This window comes from Corticium candelabrum, chromosome 11 (genome assembly GCF_963422355.1).
Source record: "Corticium candelabrum chromosome 11, ooCorCand1.1, whole genome shotgun sequence".
Classification (NCBI taxonomy): Eukaryota; Metazoa; Porifera; class Homoscleromorpha; order Homosclerophorida; family Plakinidae; genus Corticium; species Corticium candelabrum.
In genome coordinates this window covers 1,704,580-1,723,267 of record NC_085095.1, presented here as the reverse complement: position 1 = coordinate 1,723,267, position 18,688 = coordinate 1,704,580, and the positions used below count along the sequence as shown (strand labels likewise).

The window sequence follows — 18,688 nt, the reverse complement described above, 5'->3', positions numbered from 1 at the left end:
TAAATGAAATGATGGTGTGGTGACTTCCTTGAGGCTCAGTCATACATTGACAGTCAATTACACAATGAACAAACAAACAATTAACTAATATACACCAATATTAGGTCAACAACGACTCAACATGTTTACACATTTAATTATTAGATGTAAAAAGTCCTCTATGGTTCCAATCTTGGAGTCGCCTAAACAGGTTTCCATGTTGGAATGACGTCACGTGGGGAAATACGTGATAGACACCTGATTTTGGGCAGAAATAAATTTGTCCGGATAATCTGGGTTCCTTTATTACCAAAGGTCTCATTGTATTGCTTGGACAACTGGAAATCGGTCAATTGGTCAGTCTGTAGACGCGTGCCTTTTTGTGTTCATTGGTTTCATAAAGCCCATATGGTCACTGTCTGTACACTGATTTCTTTATATATATAGAGGTTTATTGAAAATATGATATAATATAGTGTTCAATATACAGCAACTGTCACAACATACAAAAGTTGTTGAATGTATACAAACTTATTCTTTGTACATTAGAACAACAGTATGCAAAGTAGTTATAACCGGTGATGATAAAAGTGAGGTGCAGAGATACAGCAATACGACCGACTACGTCTCGGCAGCCACAATGTGTTGGGATTGGTCAATCCCGGACTCCAATATGGGAATGACTAGATCCTCCATATTGGGAAAAATCAAACGCTTCTAACAAGATATCAAACACAATATCAATAAATTAATAAATTTGATCCAAACAAACCACGTGTTATGAACAAATTTCACCTCAAATTCTTTTCTTAACTTTCGGTCGATCCATTCGGTGACCTTATGGTAGTTGAACATTTTCGATCCCACCTTGGGGGTTGGTATCATTGTCATTTCGGGCATTGTTTTGAAGCCGTACCTACAAGAATGAATTTAGTTATAGAAATGGAAACAATCGTATTTAAATCGCATCGCCGCTGTAGATTTCCTGATACATTGTTTGTTAGGCCACACCAAAAAAGTCTGATTGAGTGCAAAGCCAGGTACGGCTTTGTTTAGCAAACCTGTTAGCGACAGCCGTCTTAGTCCATTATAGCGTGGCCTTGGCAAATATCTAGATAGGCAATCACTGAAGTGAAAAGCGTTCATGGTAGCCGGTATAGTATGTGAATTGCACCCCCGCTGGTCGCGGGTAAGTAGCCTGAGCGCGGTAATTTGTGCACACCGGACCTCCTGCACAGCGACATTAGTGTAAGAATCGACTCGAATTGCACGACGCAAGTAGCGTTGCAGAGTGGCGAACATAGAAAACCGCTCAGCGGTTAAGCGGAAGACTACCGGATGAGCCTAAATGTACTAAGAGTAGTGAAAGGAAAGCAAAGGCGCTGACCGGCGACTGATGCACGCCAAAACAAAATCGTAATTGTATGTTACCAACCAACCACCGCACTGCGGTACCGACTCTCGACTACTAACTGATGCTGCACCCACTGGTTTAGCGTCAGAGGGGCTGGGAGAGGCTATATCCCCCAAACATTTGGGCGTGTCACTTCGCTTCATCTATATGTTTTCTGTTGGCCTGGGGATAGCTGTGTGTTGAAGGGGCACGCGTTTGAGAGATGACAAGATTCTTCGTGTGTCTGGCGACTCTAATCTTCGTGAGGTGTTGCAGGAGGTTGGATTCGGTGATTGAGTGGACGATGTACTCAGCGTGCGAACTGCAACCACAGACACTTCCTCCAAACAAGACGCTGAGTTAGACAATGATTTTTAAAATTAAAAACTCCTCCCACCCGCCCGCATGTCTTTTTCTGCTGCATGTTACACTCCAACAGACAATTTTTTCGGTGCGGCCTAATAAAAACATTTTTAGCCTCGAAAATTTCCGTATATCTCAAGTCTCAGTTTTTGCCTTTGCACATGCATACGAAACACATTGTCAAAACGCCCGCTACACCATCCTGTGTGATATACTGTTTCTGTAGAGTCAAGTGGTAGAAAAGTTTTCCTGCAGTATTGTACTGAGCGTCATTGAGAGATCACTAGATCTTGTCACTGACCGAAAAATAATTAATAAATCAAAGAAATGACTAATATCGCACATCAAGACCTCGAAAAATTATGATTAGAAAAAGTCAAGACTTATTTTTGGAGCCTCAGAAAGACTTATTTTTTAGTCTTGAAAACGATTAGAAACAGTAAGATATCCATTGCAGTCACAAGGATACGGGTTTGTACTAATATTTAAGTTAGTGTTACACAATCCATACGTGTAGGAACCATGTGGGCTAGGGGGCCGTGGGCCAAGGGGATCTTGACCCCTTGACCCCTTGACCCCCCCCCCCGATAATTTCCCTGCGATCTTGACCCCCTTGACCCCCGATAATTTCCCTGCCTCTCAAACACGTTACTCCCTTATGAGGCTTGCCTCACTGCATGAGTACACATTGTTAAAAAAATTAAAAATTGAAATAATAAAATAAAATAAAAATAAACAAAAAATATAGAAATAGTAATAATGAAAAAATAAAAAATAAAAAAATAAATGTTTGGCCCTCAAACCCCAAAAAGCTCCTATGCCTACACCATTTATGTTTCAAATACAGAAAGCACTTACCATATTCTATCGGTTGGTGGTGGCGACATGTTGACTAACAGTCGTCCTCGCAGTGACGTGATTTGAATGGTGAGCACCAGTGAAATGTTGTTGACTTTCTCGGTAACTCGTTGTCCCAATCGAGTCTGAACGGCTTTACGGACGATGCGAGACTGCAATACCTTGTCGGCGATCCGCCATATCGCCGACTTCGACTCCGAGTCCTGCACTGCTGCGGCTATGCTTTCAGTATCCTTTGATTCTGATTTCGGTTTGGGCTCGGGAGGAGCGATAATGAGAGATGTCTCATCTATTGTTGTCCTATCTTCGTCATCTTCAGCTCCACTGTCGATATCGCTGTCTACCACACGTTTTTTCATCCTGCATTTGGCATGTGCATTTACGTTGTCATTGGAAAAGTTGCTAATACTACCCAACGTGATGCCCCCACCATCAGTATGTGTTGCTGCATCTTTATCGTCGCTGGGAACGAACTGTAGACTCGTTTCCAATGTGATACAGAACGTGCCGTCCTTGTAGTCAAGGTCTAGCTCGAGCCATATTCCACGTTCATCTACATATGGTCGATATGCATTCGTGACAGTCGGTAGGTGACCTCCCAGACTAAGGTCCGTGATTGTGAGAGGCCGCATGAATGACGGCCGTTTTGTTTTGTTTAACTTGTGCTGCCACTTCAGATGAAGACGTTCGCGTAGGTACCTCTCATTCCAAGCATCCCAGAACAGACGACCAATGAAAGCGTTGAACCAGTCGATCGTCGACGGCTCCGCTTGCTTGACATCAGCCGACGCATCCTGTGGTCTGTGATCGTTCAGTCGTTGCGCTTGTTGTTGTTTTCTCTTCCGTCTCGATGCTTGTCCGGGTGTTGCTCTCTTAGATAGTGTCGGTCGAGTACCAGCATCTGTGATTAAATGGCACATGTAGTTGGCATACTTCTCAAACTGTGGCGATGTGGTGACGTCAGCCGACTCCGAGTCGAGCGTATTACAAGCCAGTTGTAGACGCCAGAACCACATCTCTTTGTCACGACTAGTCGGAGCAAACAGATATAACACGCGGTCTTCGTCGCCTTGAATATGTCTCGATCTCTGATGTGCTACGTGCGTGTGTCGTAAACTAAGACTTACACAGATGTCCGGAAGGCTGTACTTGAACGTCACCTTCATAGGAAATTTCTTACTGAAACGTTGCTTTCGGCTTAGATCAAACGGAGCCAACTGGACGGTAGCGTCACGCACGTCTAACACTTTTGTATTAGTCACTCGCTCTCCGTCGTCGTCTCCGTACCCCTCGTCCATCATCCGATGAAAACTCATGTGCATGTCACGAATAGCTGAAATGTGCATGGTATGACCGTCCATGATCACGTGGACTTTCGTCGTCATGCTCGGTTGGTGAAGGAGCGGACCGTCATAGACACGAATAGCAGTAAACTCGGCTTCAATACAACGATGTGGTGTCATCGCACTGCGTGTCTTCTGTGATACCACGGGTACAGGGAGTTTCATCGACGGCGCCCGACTGCGATATGGTTCCTCATCTTCGTGTACGTATTGATACAACAGAGTACACGCCATCAGAAACACCCATACGATACCATCGAATACACCAGACAAATACACCGACGAATTAATCAAGTTGAATACGAATATCAACATGGAGAACACCAGAAGACCCTGAAACCGGAAAGACCAGTATGACACATCAAGAGGTTTAACATTTTCCTCAATTTTAACATAATTTTTCGATCCGTCTTTCACGTCTGAAACTTTGTCTTTAGATACGACTTTCGACGGCGGCGGTGGCCGCGCAGGCGGAATACTTCTAGCTGTTTTCCTGACTTGAGGAGGAGTCGTCACAACAGGAGTCTGTTTATAATGGTCGTCCACGATCACAACCGACTCTGACTCTTTCGTAAATTCCGAGTCGTCTTCGGTCTCATCCGAAGACGGCTCAACGCTAAACGCCAATGGATGCTCGCTGACAAATTTGTCTCCATCCTTCTGACCGTCTACACAATCCTGTTCGGATGACAGACTAACATCATCAACCTCTCGATGCATCACAACACTCCGACTCCCATCCTCAACAGACGAACTCGAAAAATCGACTCTCTCCAGGAAGACATCCATCTGGGCGTGACGTCTATCAAGAATTTCACTGGTCAACAATGTGTCTACGACGCCGACGTCTGGCGAGGTGTCGACACGCGTACGTCCGCACTCAGCATCATCCCAACCCCCATCCGGTAGGGAGTCAGTCAATCTGCCGTCCTCTGATTGAGACTCGACTGGTTCACACGAGCCTTCGCGCGGACTCGAAGCGTCAGAGCTCGGCGTGAATTTCATGTCGCTGGTCTCGCTCTCTTCCAGCATTGCCCTGTGCCCGTCGAACAAGTCGAGGTCGCCGTCGACGCTCTCAGGGAAGAGAGGAGCGACGTGTCTAGTCCTAGTCTTGCTTTTCGTCGCTGTTTCGCTCTCTCTTTTCGCTACTGCTCGGTTCTCTTCATCACTAACGTTTGTAACAAGTTGTTTGGCAGGAGATGTGGTGACTTTGCCAAGGGGCGTGGCATGTGTGGCCGAGTTCGTCGCTTGTGCGCCGTCCACGACTGCCTCTGTTGTCTCCTCCGCCACGTTAAATCGTATTATTGACGCTTGTGACCCCGACGAACGCTTCGAGCGAAAACCGACTCGTTTACGTTTCTCGGCCATTTGTATCAAAATTGAAGTCAATGACGTTAAGTCACGTGAACACAGATGAGCAGTCACGTGGACTATGCATGTGGTCACGTGGCGAAGTCGTCGCTTCCACAGCCCTAGTTAGTAGACCTTCATATTTTTAAGTTTACCTTTGCCCACACCGCCTGGCACGTAAAGAAAATCGGTTGTAAATAGTAATACGTCCTTACGACTTTCGAAGCGTTATTTGGCGTACTCTTAAACAGAAAGTTGATTTCAACTACGGGTGGTGTCGTCCAAAGTGAACATCCCGGACATACCACACGCCCCTCTCAGAGGACAACTGACACACACACACACACACACACACACACACACACACACACACACACACACACACACACACACACACACACACACACACACACACACACACACACCACACACACACACACACACACACACACACACACACACACACACACACACACACACACAAACACACACAGTCTGGCCCTAGTATCAAACACACTCTTCAAGACTGTGATTAGCACATTCTTGACTGAAAATAATTACAAGTATATGTGGCAACCAGAGCATTAGCGTTTACTATCGCGATGGCATCGGAAACTGGGAGCGTGTAAGTAGCCATGGAGAGGTACCTGAAGCCACGTGCACGGACAACGCGGATCACGCATCTATTCATCCACCTACTAGCCTCGAAGTTCCAGACACATATGCATTTCTTGGGTCACGTGTAACAAGGAAAAGATCGAGAATCACTTTGTCGTTGAACAGAAAGCTATCACAAACTGGTAAGTGGAGGATAATTTTGAATCGGCGCTACACGGGTCTGGGAGGCCAAGGCTATGCACAGCTGGCTACGTAAACGAAGTCACGTGCAGGTTCACTGCGTACTGTCCTGTACTCCTGTGCATACTCAGTAACTGGTACCTATTGCACCACAGTTGTAACTAGTAATTGAAGCTGTGCTTACACCGTCGCTTCCACAGCTATGAGCCCTCTAGTTAGCTAACCCTCGTACTTTCATGTTTCAGCCTCGCCCACACCGTCTGACGCCTAAAACAAAAAAGTCGATTGCAAACACGTTCTTGCGACTTTCGAAGCGTACACTCTACGTTGCTAAGCTTACTTTTTTGTATATCGAAATTGAAATGGTGTCCGATCACGTGATTACACACAGTCACGTGGGCATACACACAGTCACGTGCTGGTGTACATCCGTCTGGGTTGTTGTTGTGTGATGTCAAGTAGAAAGTTGAGACAACGAAGCGGCGGCCGCAATGCAAACCAGTCAGTAGGAGATTTATCCAAGTCATCATCATCATCATCAGTAGGAACACGAAGCAGCAATGCGAGTGTGCAAGGTGCGAACATGCCAGAGTTGCAGGCGTTGTGGCTACAAAGGCGACAATCTGCTTTCCAAATTTGCGGAGCGTCTCTCGTCCTGCTTGCGGTATTGGCGTTCGCCTACTACTGGGCGCAATACCTCAAGCTGCTGCACGAAAACTATCTCTGGTTTTCCAACATTGGAGTGAGTGGAGGGTCTGCTTGTAGCTAGTAGTTTAAATTATTAGAGTCTTGACTGTCTAATTTTGCGTCTATGTACACTGCTGTTTGTTGAGGAGACAAATAATTTATCAGAATATGTATGACGTGTACAATGGATGGTTTATGTAGTTTAATTAATTAATTAATTAATTAATTAATTAATTAATTGCCTAGTCTCGCGTGGCCAGGCCTTTGGTGTACGAGAGGCGGGTAAGGACGGGAAGAGAGGTTAGTCTTTTCCTGTCTTCAGGAGGTGTCTATGTTTGTAGGTCTGTATGTCTGTAAGCATGTATGTATGTATGTATGTATGCATAACGGTCGCGGCAAAATTTTACCCTCAAGTTTTACATGCCATTCCGCAATCTTGGACTAGCCTCCCCCATCAAGAGCCCTCTTCCGAACATAGAATGCCACATTGGCAGGCACGTCTCTGTTTCTTCAGCACAGCCGATAAACCACTGCTACTGTCAGATGCGAATATACGTTTACTGTACCGATGTCTCTTATCTAAACACATAGACCGTCCACCGTGCCAGGAAAAATGGGAGGCCTCATACGGACCAATTACGGACAAACAATGGCTCTCACTATGGAATTTTCCTCAAAACATGACGCCTTTACAATGGGACATAGCATGGAAATTTCTACACCGGGTTCTGCCAACTAACTCAGTCCTCTATACGGCTAAACTTGCCACAACACGTCAGTGTCCAGCGTGCCACCAGCCAGACGACACCATTGAACATGTATTCAATACTTGCCTGATATGGAAAGGACTCTTACGGCAAGTTTGTCTCTTATTGAGTAGGGTATCCTTAAATCCACCTACGGCCCTCCATCCATTGGAGCTGATGAATGAAACTGGAAACCTAAGAACTTTCTTCGTCATTCTCATGACCACCTATTGGACAAAAAGAAAAACTCTTCCTCCTGTTGGAATTATGAACAGTTTTAAGTGGCATCTACGTCGACATATACGATCTGTTTGTGCAAGAAAGTCGGACATATCTTTTGGAAGCCTTTGGGACCTTTTGTAAACCTAGCTTTAGTGTAAAGAATTTAGATTGATTTAGAAGTTGTACCAACTTTTAATAATAACAAAAAAAAATGTATGTATGTGGCTCAATTGGTTAGAGTGTGCAGTTGGATATTGGCAACATCCGGGACCTTTGGGTTAGAGTTCAAGTGCGGGAGGGCCACATACATAAGTTCCCTTGGGTAAGGAACTAACATACAATTGCCTCTCTCTCCAGAGTGTCAGTTCTGTCCAAGGAGCAAGTTGAAGTACATAGTGACATATAGTGACATATAGTGACTACTGATAGTGGTAGATTGTAAAGTATCGTAGCAAGTGCTTAGCAGTATCTAACCTGGGCCTTAGGGGCTCTTGTAACAAAAATGTCTGTGTATATATGTTGATATCTATGTTTGAAGATATAGTTAGGTAGGTTGTGTGTGTGTGTGTGTGTGTGTGTGTGTGTGTGTGTGTGTGTGTGTGTGTGTGTGTGTGTGTGTGCATGCTTGTGTGTATCTCTATATGCTAACCATTGCTGTCTTGAACAGAACCTAGAAAGGGAGATTTCATTTCGATCCGAGCAAGGTCTTTACTATTTCTACTACAAGCAATTGGTCAAAGCCAAATCTTGGTCACAAGGTATGCACACTCCTTAGTCACCAAAATCGCCAATTACACTCTTGCACGTGTATTTCCCATACACAGGACTATATTCACTAACTCATGACAACACAACTGAACACCCACGAACAATAAACATCATCGAGAGATTCAACGTATTTCAGGAAATCATAGCAGCTGCTCTGTACAGAACGATTCCTATCCAGGTATCATAACATTAATTAATTTATTTATTTATTTATTAATTTAAAACCTCTAGTCTACTACTGTAAATGTGTACAGTTTATGCACGATACTGTGTTGCTCGAGGAGACGTGTTTGTGTATTATAAAGGAGTAACGTGCTACTATAATTCCACAAAATTTTGGAGGTCAGTATACTTTGGTATTGGATCGCTTTCGTTATTTAAATTCAATTGGTTGGTTGTTTGTGCTGCCTGAGACATTCCAATGCACTGAAGGTGGCACACCCATAGAAAGCATTTCAAAGATAGTCTGATCTAACGCGCGCTAAGAGGGTGTGGTCCATATTGCACAACAATTGTAATTACTCTCGTTTAGCAACAGTTACTGTGATACGTGGCTACGTAATGGCCTTCTACTCCAAGCTCTCAGGGCAGCGAAAATCGTCAAGATGCTGTAATCTACTTTTGTTCAAACTATAAATATATTAGTTATTTAATCACCTCTACCTTCAACTGCAATTTCCAGGCAATTGTTGACTGTCAAAAGGACACACTTTTTGAAAGATGGTCCAGCCAAAACTGGACCTACTGGACCGGTTCCTATGGCCTTGGGTAGGTTTGGAGTTTTTTTTAGAGTCAGCATGCATTGACTTTATATGAGACAGCTTTGATTGCAGAGACTTATCACAGTTGCAAGGATCTTAATTCCAACCCTAACCCAGATCCTAACACCTAAATAAATGTTTTTCTTTACAATATGTAATTCCACTCCACCCTGACTCCGACCCTAAAACCTCATAATTAATTAATTATTACAGCATATAACTCTATTCCTAACCCCAACGTTAAAACCTAATAATTAATTGTTACAACAAGGTCAGTCCAAGAAATATATTAGTTCTGCATGATCTGTAGTTCTCAATATTTGATGCGGGGGCTATGTGTCGTGCTCAACCAGATCAGTCTGGTTTGTAAAGTCTATTACAAGTACCGGAAGGAAACCCTGCTTCAGAAGTACTTAGACCATCACGGCTGTCTAGAAAGAAGACATGACTTTACGAAGGATCCGAGTAGATCCCAGAAGCACTGTTTTCTGTAAGTGCTGCAGGTTGTAATGACCTGGAATAATGTCCAGCCACCGTGCAATACCTGCGTGCACTGTGCCCAAAGCTCCCAAGACCACCGCAACCACCAGTGTTTGACAATGTCACATGCGGCCTATCTCCACTCGCAAGTCGCTGTACTTCGCCAACTTCTCAGCATGTTTCTTGCCAATGTTGCCATCAGCAAGACAGCTGATATCAATAAGAAGACAAGTGTTTGTCTTCTTATTTCTAAGACAGAGGACGATTGGCTTTGATCTTCCTGGCAGTGGGGATGGTGGTATCCCACATCATAATAATGTCAGCCATCTCTACAAACCTATCAGGATGATGCCGGTACCATCTGCTCTCCACTGGAACCCCAAAATGGCGACAAACATTCCAGTGAATGATGGAGGCCATCCGATTGTGTCGATCAGTGTAGTCCGTCGGTGCCAAAGTACTACAGCCTGCCACAATGTGGTCGACTGTTTCCAGGCCTACACTGCACTTGTGGCAAGTAGGACTGACATCACGATGTAGAATCTTGTGGTCATAGTACCGAGTCCGAAGAGCTTGGTCTTGAGCAGGAACAACCAGTCCCTCAGTTGTAGCAGGAAGATTCGCTGCCTTTAGCCATCCGTAGGTCTCTTTCATGTCCACAGGCGGTTGCTCAGTGAGACAACAATACTGCCCGTGCATATGCGGGGGCTATTATTATTATTATTATGTGTCGCTATGCCCCTCCATAATGGGCAAGTGGGGTCTTTACCCCCATCTGGGCGCCCACCAACCCGGCAGGTGAGCCCAGCGTGGTACATGTTTCCGTGCAGTCCATACGGCGATCAATGACTAGCCAATTCGATATAGATTGCAGGCATTACGGTGACCGTGAACTCATGGACAGCACGCCTAGTGGATATCAACGATCACCAGGAAAGCACTGAACGTCATCGTCAACGGACCATTTGCCAGACCACAGAAACTCCCCACTGACTGAAACGAGTCATAGTCTCATGAATAAAGCTAGAGAAACATGAGAGAGAAAGACAGACACGTTTCATAATTTACTATCGTCACTGGGGTTATTATTATTATTATTATTATTATTATTATTATTAAAAGACAGATTGATGGATGGACAGACAGACAGACAGACAGACAGATAGGCAGATGGATAGACAGACAAACAGACAAATATCACTCGCATGATTAGTGACATCATCTAATCATGCGAGTGATATTGGGCTAACTTTAGAACACCATCTCAAAGATATTTCAACGTTGTCGGATTTGTTGCCTAACACAAAAAAGTTGCAACATCGTCTAACAACAGAATTTGTACAATCGAAAGCAGATCAGTTGATTGAAACTGGTTCTAACCGAGATGCAGCACGATTGCGTTCAATTAGAGGTAAAGGAGCAGGAGCATGGTTAGATTCCATTCCATCTTCAGAGAAGTTTGCACTTTCATCTGGCAATTTTGTCTTGGCAGCTTCTCTCAGATTGGGTCTACCTTTGTCTTTACCACCTTGGGCCACTAAATGTGAATGTGGAAAGTCACTAGATGTTGAAGGGTACCATTTACTAACATGCAAAATGGGTGGAGGCCCAGTTTGGTCTCACAATTCTGTTGTTTTGTGCTGGTCTGAATGCATGAGCAGTCTACAATGCCAGCATCAAATTGAACCAAAAGATAGATATACAACATCCAACAATAGAGCAGACATTGTTGTGTTTGACTCAACATGTGGGGGAAATGTCGAGCTTGATGTGGCCCTTGCTCACCCCTGGAGCCAGGACATTCTGCGAAGTGCAGCAACTACGGATGGAGCTGCAGCAAGAAGAAGAGAAGACATCAAACATAACAAATATTCTCAAGAGCAGTTGCCTGGAGGGTACACTCCTACCCTTATTCCACTAGTTTTCGAGCACTTTGGTGGGTGGGGAGAAGAAGCATCAACGTTCCTCGATAAACTTTCCAAACTATACAGAGATGAAGAAGGAAGAAACAATCCCTCAGATTTTAAAACACATTGGAGAAGACGCTGTCAGTACAACTTCAGCGTTGCAATGCCTCGGTGTTGGCTAGAAAGATGATCAGAGTAACATATGGACAGAATACAGACCAGAGTTTAGATGTTGTTCAACTTTCAATTCAGTAAACTAAATTTCGGTTTGTAGGCTCCGTAGGGGAGCTTTTTAATGCTAATTGTTATTTGTGTAATTGTAATTGTAGTTGTGACACTTGTTGTTCATTAGCTGTTACTTTAGTTTCACCTGTATTAGCTTTGATGTATAAAAATATATGAAAATTTGACAAACAGATGGATGGACAGATAGACAGACAGACAGGCAGACAGACAGATGGACAAACAGACAGATGGACAGACAGACAGACATATGGATGGACAGACAGACAGACAGACAGACAGACATCTTTATGCTACGCCCATCAAAAAGACTTCAGTGGTATTAACTCTGAAAACAAAATATGCAGCATTTTAGGTTCGTTTCAGATCTACTAACACGATTTGACTTCACTGCTTCCTATCTGTACCAAAGATAAACAGACACAACAAGTACGGCAATAACAAAGTAAAGTTTTGCTATTGCCCATACTTCTTCACTCTTTCTTTGGACTTGCAGCACTCCAATTAGCTAAGCCAAACACATAGGCTAGTGTCCAGTGATTGTACTGCGCATGCATGATAATAAATAATTTTCTTGATCTGAGAGAAAAAATCATGTGGGTGGTGACCAGGAACTAATATATATATATATATATATATATATATATATATATATATATATATATATATATATATATATAATTATATATATATATATACTTGGAGTGGCCTAACCTGAATGCAGAAAGAAGCACGGCTTTGCACGTATATGGTAGAGCCATACTACTCAATATGATGGTGTGCACGGTACGATATGAAACTTGAGGTGGTCATCTAGTGTTGGCTCCTGGGAGTTGGTACTGGAATAACCAAAAATAGAAAACCTCGAGCAAATTTTGTGGAATTACAGACAACAAAAATAACAAACAACAATAACTACCATGACAATGACAGGTACTGCATGTACGTTTGCATTGTTTGTTTGTTTGTGTGTGAACCACAGACAGCAACAACAGTAACAACAACAACGACAACATTGTCCATGCATGCATGTACGTTTGCATGGGTTTGATTGTTTGTTTGTGCATGAATTACAGACAACAACAACAACAACAATATTGTCTATGCATGTATGTTTGTACATGTGTTTGTTTATGCATGAATTACAGACAACAACAAACAAACAACAAACAAACAACAACATTGTCCATGCATACAATTGCGTGTTTGTTTATTTGTGCATTAATTACAGACAACAGCAACAAACACAAACAACAACATTGTCCATGCATGTATGTTATCATGTGTTTGTTTGTGCATGAATTACAGACAACAAAAACAACAAACAAACTACAACATTGTCCACTCATGTATGTTTGCATGTGTTTGTTTGTTTGTGCATGAATTACAGACTACAAAAACAAAGCAAACAAGCAACAACAACATTGTCTATGCATGTGTTTGTTTGTTTGTTTGTTTTTGTATGAATTACAGACAGCAACAAACAAACAAACAACAACACTGTCCATGCATGTAGTCTGCATGTGTTTGTGTGTGTGTGTGTGTGTGTGTGTGTGTGTGTGTGTGTGTGTGTGTGCACGTTTCGTTTAATAATTATGTCAAGTGACGTTGTCGCAGAAGACTTGGGAGCCGATCTACTTCTACATTGATGCAGTCTTCTCACTTCATGGCATCTACATGGTCGCTGTCTACTGTACCGCCTGGCTACTGTCCGGCTCATGGATATCTGGTCTGCTCTCAGTCACATTCTTTGCCTTCAATCGGTACAGTACCCACAGTGCGTCGAATCTTTATAAATCAAGTGTAGACCAGATTGTTGGCATTGCAGGCGTGACATGACAAGAATTGATTTCACTGTTCCTCTCCGAGAGAACTGGGCGTATCCGTTTCTGTTTCTGCAACTGTTTTTTGTGACTCTGTATGTGAAAGTTGACGTTTTGGCATGTATACGGGTGCGTGTCAGCATATTGTCGGGTACACACACACACACACACACACACACACACACACACACACACACACACACACACACACACACACACACACACGCATGCACACACACATGTACGCACACACATGCACGCACGCACACACACACACACAGAGTCACACACACACACACACACACACACACACACACACACACACACACACACACACACACACACACACACACACACACACACACACACAGACACACTCACACACACACACACACACACACACACACACACACACACACACACACACACACATTCACACAGACACAAACACACACACTCACACACACACGCGCGCACGCACACGTATTGCAATCTGCAACATGAAAAACGTCTTTGTTGTAGAAACTGGCTCTAGCCGGCATCTTCCTATCGACCTTGATCTTCGTTCTCTTCTGGCAGTTCGCCCAGTTCATATTGCTGCCCCAGGTGATCGCCATATACGGCATATGGCTGCTAGGATTCCTCCCTTGCAAAAAGGTTTGACAAGAATAATCTCAACATATTGACATCAACCGTTACCAATGTGTTGTATTACTCGTATTAAGGTCATTCGTCTCTACGCTACCCTCATAACCGTTATCCTGACGGGATGCTTTCTGCAGTACGGAAATGTCATGTTGTTGGGGTCACTGGCTCTCAGTTTCATGTTCGCTGGCTTGATTGTTCTCAAGCTACCGGTTGGACTGTATACATTGATCTCTCTGTTGCAGCATGTAGTTGATGCTTGTGATAGCACGGTGGACGTGTCCAACCGAGACGATCGATTTGGATGTTCATAGGGACCGTAGCCGGCTTGACATTTTTGGTGATCACATTGACATTGTTGATCAACGTCTGTGTGAAGGTATGTACTATAGGTCATCACTAATGCTCCACGTATAAGGCAGTTTGTGAGCAGATGAGCTTGGGTGTTACCTCTGATCAACATATTGTTGACTTTGTGATGACAAAAATCGGGCTACGGAATCCTTCCGACTTGAGGTATGGCATGTGGCCTCTCTCTGTGATGGGATATTGTGTAGCATTCATGTGTCTACGATTTTAGAGACTTTGACGTTTTGCTTTATGTTTGCGAAAGTTCGTTTCAAGCGATGGCGTCGAGTCATTGGCTGAGACTGACCAAGACGTTATTCCTACCGTCGTATCTCGGTGTGTTGGTGGTCACTGGTGCTCTCTTGGTTGTGACAATATTCAAAATGTGTTGGAGGTAATAATAATAACAATGACAATAAAATAATTGTAAATAACAATAATAATGGTAGAGTATGTACTGATGTTTTGGAGCTAAAGAGATGAACATGCCAGGAGATGGATGAAAAGGAGGGAGGAAGGGAAGGACAAGGGAGGGACAAGGAAGGGATGGAGAAATGAGGGAGAGAAGGACAAGGAAAGGACAAGGGAGGGAGGGATGACGGTGGGAAGGACAAGGGAGGGAAGGACAAGGGCGGGATTGATGGAGGGAGAGAAGGAGGGATGAGGGAGGGAAGGATGAAGGAGGGAGAGACGAGGGAGGGAGAGACGAGGGAGGGAGGGATGAGGGAAAGAAGGATGAGGGAGGGAAGGACGAGGGAGGGTAGAAGATGTAATGAAAAGCAAAAATGTTCTATAATGAAATAAATGCTATAGAAATCGTTTGACTTTTTGTTTTGGTAGCTCGAGTGAGAGCCCGGATTCTGTCACCCTGTCTCCTCCAATGCTTAAAGCCCATCCAGAATTTGCACACCATTTCATTATGTCAATTTTGTTTGGCATAATGGCTCTCTCCACGCTTCGATGTAAGTTCCTCTGGTTGCCTCATTCGTCCATTCTCGCTGCCGCTGGTCTTACTCACACGTCCATGTGGACATCTATTCAAGAGAAACTCGGAATTTCTCGAGTGACTGTAAGAGCCACATCGACTTACTGTTTGCACTTGCCAATGCTCTGCATTTCCGCTGTCTTTCAGACTCAAGGGTTGAAATACGTGATGATTGCTGGTCTAGTCACTGCAATCATTACTCTAGTAAGCATCGATCCTCTCTCACTGCTAAACGAATTTTGTAGCATTTTTGTGTGTCCAGCATTTGCCTGTAATGCGGGAAGAACTCGACGACCTTCGAGAATTTCACGACCCGCACATAGTCGAGCTCATGCGTTGGATACGGTAAACACCGATGGCCTGTGGTTGTATGCATCATGTACAGGACAGTCTGTTTGTAGGGCTGACACACACCCTGTGGCTTCATTTGCAGGAACGATGCAACTAATGGCGTCGGTGAAACTGTGCACAAACAGACCGATCTGTAACCATCCGCACTATGAAGACAAGTGGCTGAGACGACGAACACGACAAGTTAGAACGTCTAACATCTAATGCATTGTCTTGTAATCGCATTTATAAACAAACAAAAATATATAAAAACAAACAAATTAATAAACAAACAAATAAATAAATAAATAATCAAATAGATAAATACAAACAAAAACAAACAGATGAATAAATAAACAAACAAACAATTAAACAGACAAATAAACAAATAAATAAATAAAAACAAACAAATAAATAAACAAATAAATAAATAAACTAATAAATAAATAAACTAATAAATAAATAAACAAATAAATAAATAAATAAATAAAAACAAACAAATAAACAGACAAATAAAAAACAAATAAACAAACAAGCAAACAGACAAATAAATCAATAAACAAACAAATAAATAAATAAACAAACAAACAAATTCAGACAGACACAAAGACAGACAGACAAAGACACAAGACCACGTGTACATACTTGTCGTGTCATGTGTCTCAATACATTCAATGATGATGTCAAGGTGTATCAAGTCTACAGCAAACGAACCGTCGCCGAGGTGCATGACATACTAAACGAAGTCGACGCCGATTACATCATTCTTGAAGAGGGTCGATGCTATGGCGAAGACGACGTCGGCTGTCGTACTCGTGACATCGTAGACACGGTCAATGGCGAGCAAATTGTGGGAGCAAAAAGCAGCACCAAGGCAAGGTTTTGTCATGAAGTCGACCAGAAGGGTCACGAACGTCTATTCAGACTGAAGTTCAAAAATACTTCGTTTCGTGTTTATAAGGTCATAAAATGAGTAGAGTTTCGTTTCTCGGGGAATGTATTGGGTCGTGCACAGCTGTATGTAAAGACAGTACATACCCATAGATACCCATACATATCCGTACCATACATACCCATACATATCCATACCCATACATATCCATACCATACATACCCATACATATCTATACCCATACATATCCGTACCATACATACCCATACATACCCATACATATCTATACCCATACATATCCATACCATACATACACATCCATATCCATACCATACATACCCATCCATATCCATACCATACATACCCATCCATATCCATACCATACATACCCATCCATATCCATACCATACATACCCATCCATATCCATACCATACATATCCATACCATACATACCCATCCATATCCATACCATACATATCCATACTATACATACCCATACATATCCATACGTATGGCAGTTTTGATGGTCTGATGCATGCCATCAAACACTGCTTTGTTGATGACCAGATTTGGTCTCATAATCAGTTTACTGGGGTTCTACTGAGACAATAAGTTTTACACACTAGAAGTCATGCATCTATATGATGGGATCTCACCACCCACATGTTAACCATAAAGTGAGCTCTGTTGGTGTCAGTTTAGGATTTAATCGATTTGTCAAACCTTATTGCCCATTTTCAAACTTGGCCGAAATTTTGGCAGGGACTTCATATTCAGAATTTTGTTGCCATCAAGAGACATCAAGTTTAAAACAGACAGACGCCATTAGTAACTCTGTTAGCTTATTGTCAACTGTTTGACTCTTATGCGCCACTTTCACACTCGTGATTTCAGAACCTTGCTAGGTAGACAATAGAAAGTGATCTTTATGGTCAAAATTGGCTCAAAATGAGGCCATTATCAAGCATTTTAGTAAAGTAAAGTAATGGCAATCTTGAAATTTGTACCCACTCAAGCTCGGTACCCCTTGGGTCCCAGTTGTTTTAGAACTTGGTGATTTCAGTGGTGTAGGAAGATGTTCACGAGTGGGGGGGGGGGCTGTACCGTGGATGTCATCTCGAGTAAGCAAAACTACCTCACTTGCCAGTCCGTAAACAGATTTGAAAAAGTCACTGGCACACAAAATTTCAATTCCTACTGAGTGAGGAGGCTCTAACCCCCTCAGCCCCCACTTCCTATGCCGGTGGATTTTTATCATATTGTAGAGGGTAATAACATCTTGTATGAGAAATATGTACTGACAGACAGACAGACAGACAGACAAACAAACAAACAGCCTTGTCAGTCGCTCGACATTCTTTTAGTCTATGATATTTGAGTGTTTTAGTGTCGATTTATGAAATTATACTAACATTGACAGACAGACAGACAGACAGACAGACAGACAAACAGACAGACACACACACACACACACACACACACACACACACACACACACACACTACTGAATAAAATGGTGTAGTTGAATAGATCATACTATGATACATTTCAACAAACTAAATGCTCTATAACATAATATACATAAATAACAATAACACTGCAACCACCAACCGGAAAGCAGTCATTTGTTGATTAAAAGTTTAATCAAAACATACATCTAGACTACTTGTAAAACTGACTCTCTGCGCAGACAGAAAGTAAGCTACCGGATGAATGCAATGCTTTTCTGCCAGACCTACAGCATCGCAAACACAAAAATGAAGACC

The 18,688-nt window shown here is 43.0% G+C and overlaps 2 protein-coding genes across 3 annotated transcripts; one reads left to right on the top strand and one right to left on the bottom strand.

Moving 5' to 3' along the window:
* Positions 1–408: 408 nt before the first annotated feature.
* On the bottom strand, positions 409–5,301 carry LOC134186843 (testis-expressed protein 2-like). The gene is made up of 3 exons (XM_062654913.1): positions 2,594–5,301; positions 775–895; positions 409–696 (listed from the first exon to the last, which is right to left on the bottom strand). Exons 1-3 carry the CDS (start codon positions 4,966–4,968, stop codon positions 601–603), a joined length of 2,592 nt encoding a protein of 863 aa, XP_062510897.1. The 5' UTR covers positions 4,969–5,301; the 3' UTR covers positions 409–600.
* Positions 5,302–6,531: 1,230 nt separating this feature from the next.
* Positions 6,532–17,111, top strand: LOC134186653 (probable C-mannosyltransferase DPY19L3). Of its 2 annotated transcripts, XM_062654662.1 has the most exons (15): positions 6,532–6,826; positions 8,407–8,497; positions 8,564–8,685; positions 13,516–13,661; positions 13,727–13,850; positions 14,244–14,378; positions 14,447–14,578; positions 14,635–14,745; positions 14,800–14,882; positions 14,947–15,108; positions 15,555–15,783; positions 15,847–15,903; positions 15,962–16,044; positions 16,101–16,233; positions 16,718–17,111. In XM_062654662.1, the coding sequence occupies exons 1-15, from the start codon at positions 6,536–6,538 to the stop codon at positions 17,000–17,002; spliced, it is 2,184 nt and encodes a 727-aa protein (XP_062510646.1). In that variant the 5' UTR covers positions 6,532–6,535; the 3' UTR covers positions 17,003–17,111. The 2 variants fall into 2 exon arrangements, with proteins under 2 accessions (XP_062510646.1, XP_062510645.1); XM_062654661.1 differs by lacking the exon at positions 16,718–17,111 and having other exon boundaries at positions 13,519–13,661; positions 15,962–16,130.
* The last annotated feature ends 1,577 nt before the right edge of the window (positions 17,112–18,688 follow it).

Coding starts and splice junctions, on each gene's coding strand:
- LOC134186843 (XM_062654913.1), bottom strand. CDS start 4,968: ATGCTGGAAGAGAGCGAGACCAGCGACATGAAATTCACGCCGAGCTCT. Junction 896..2,593: donor CCACCAACCGATAGAATATG/GTAAGTGCTTTC, acceptor TCATTCTTGTAG/GTACGGCTTCAAAACAATGC. Junction 697..774: donor AGTTAAGAAAAGAATTTGAG/GTGAAATTTGTT, acceptor ATATCTTGTTAG/AAGCGTTTGATTTTTCCCAA.
- LOC134186653 (XM_062654662.1), top strand. CDS start 6,536: ATGTCAAGTAGAAAGTTGAGACAACGAAGCGGCGGCCGCAATGCAAAC. Junction 8,686..13,515: donor ACAGAACGATTCCTATCCAG/GTATCATAACAT, acceptor ACGTTGTCGCAG/AAGACTTGGGAGCCGATCTA. Junction 13,662..13,726: donor ACATTCTTTGCCTTCAATCG/GTACAGTACCCA, acceptor TTGGCATTGCAG/GCGTGACATGACAAGAATTG.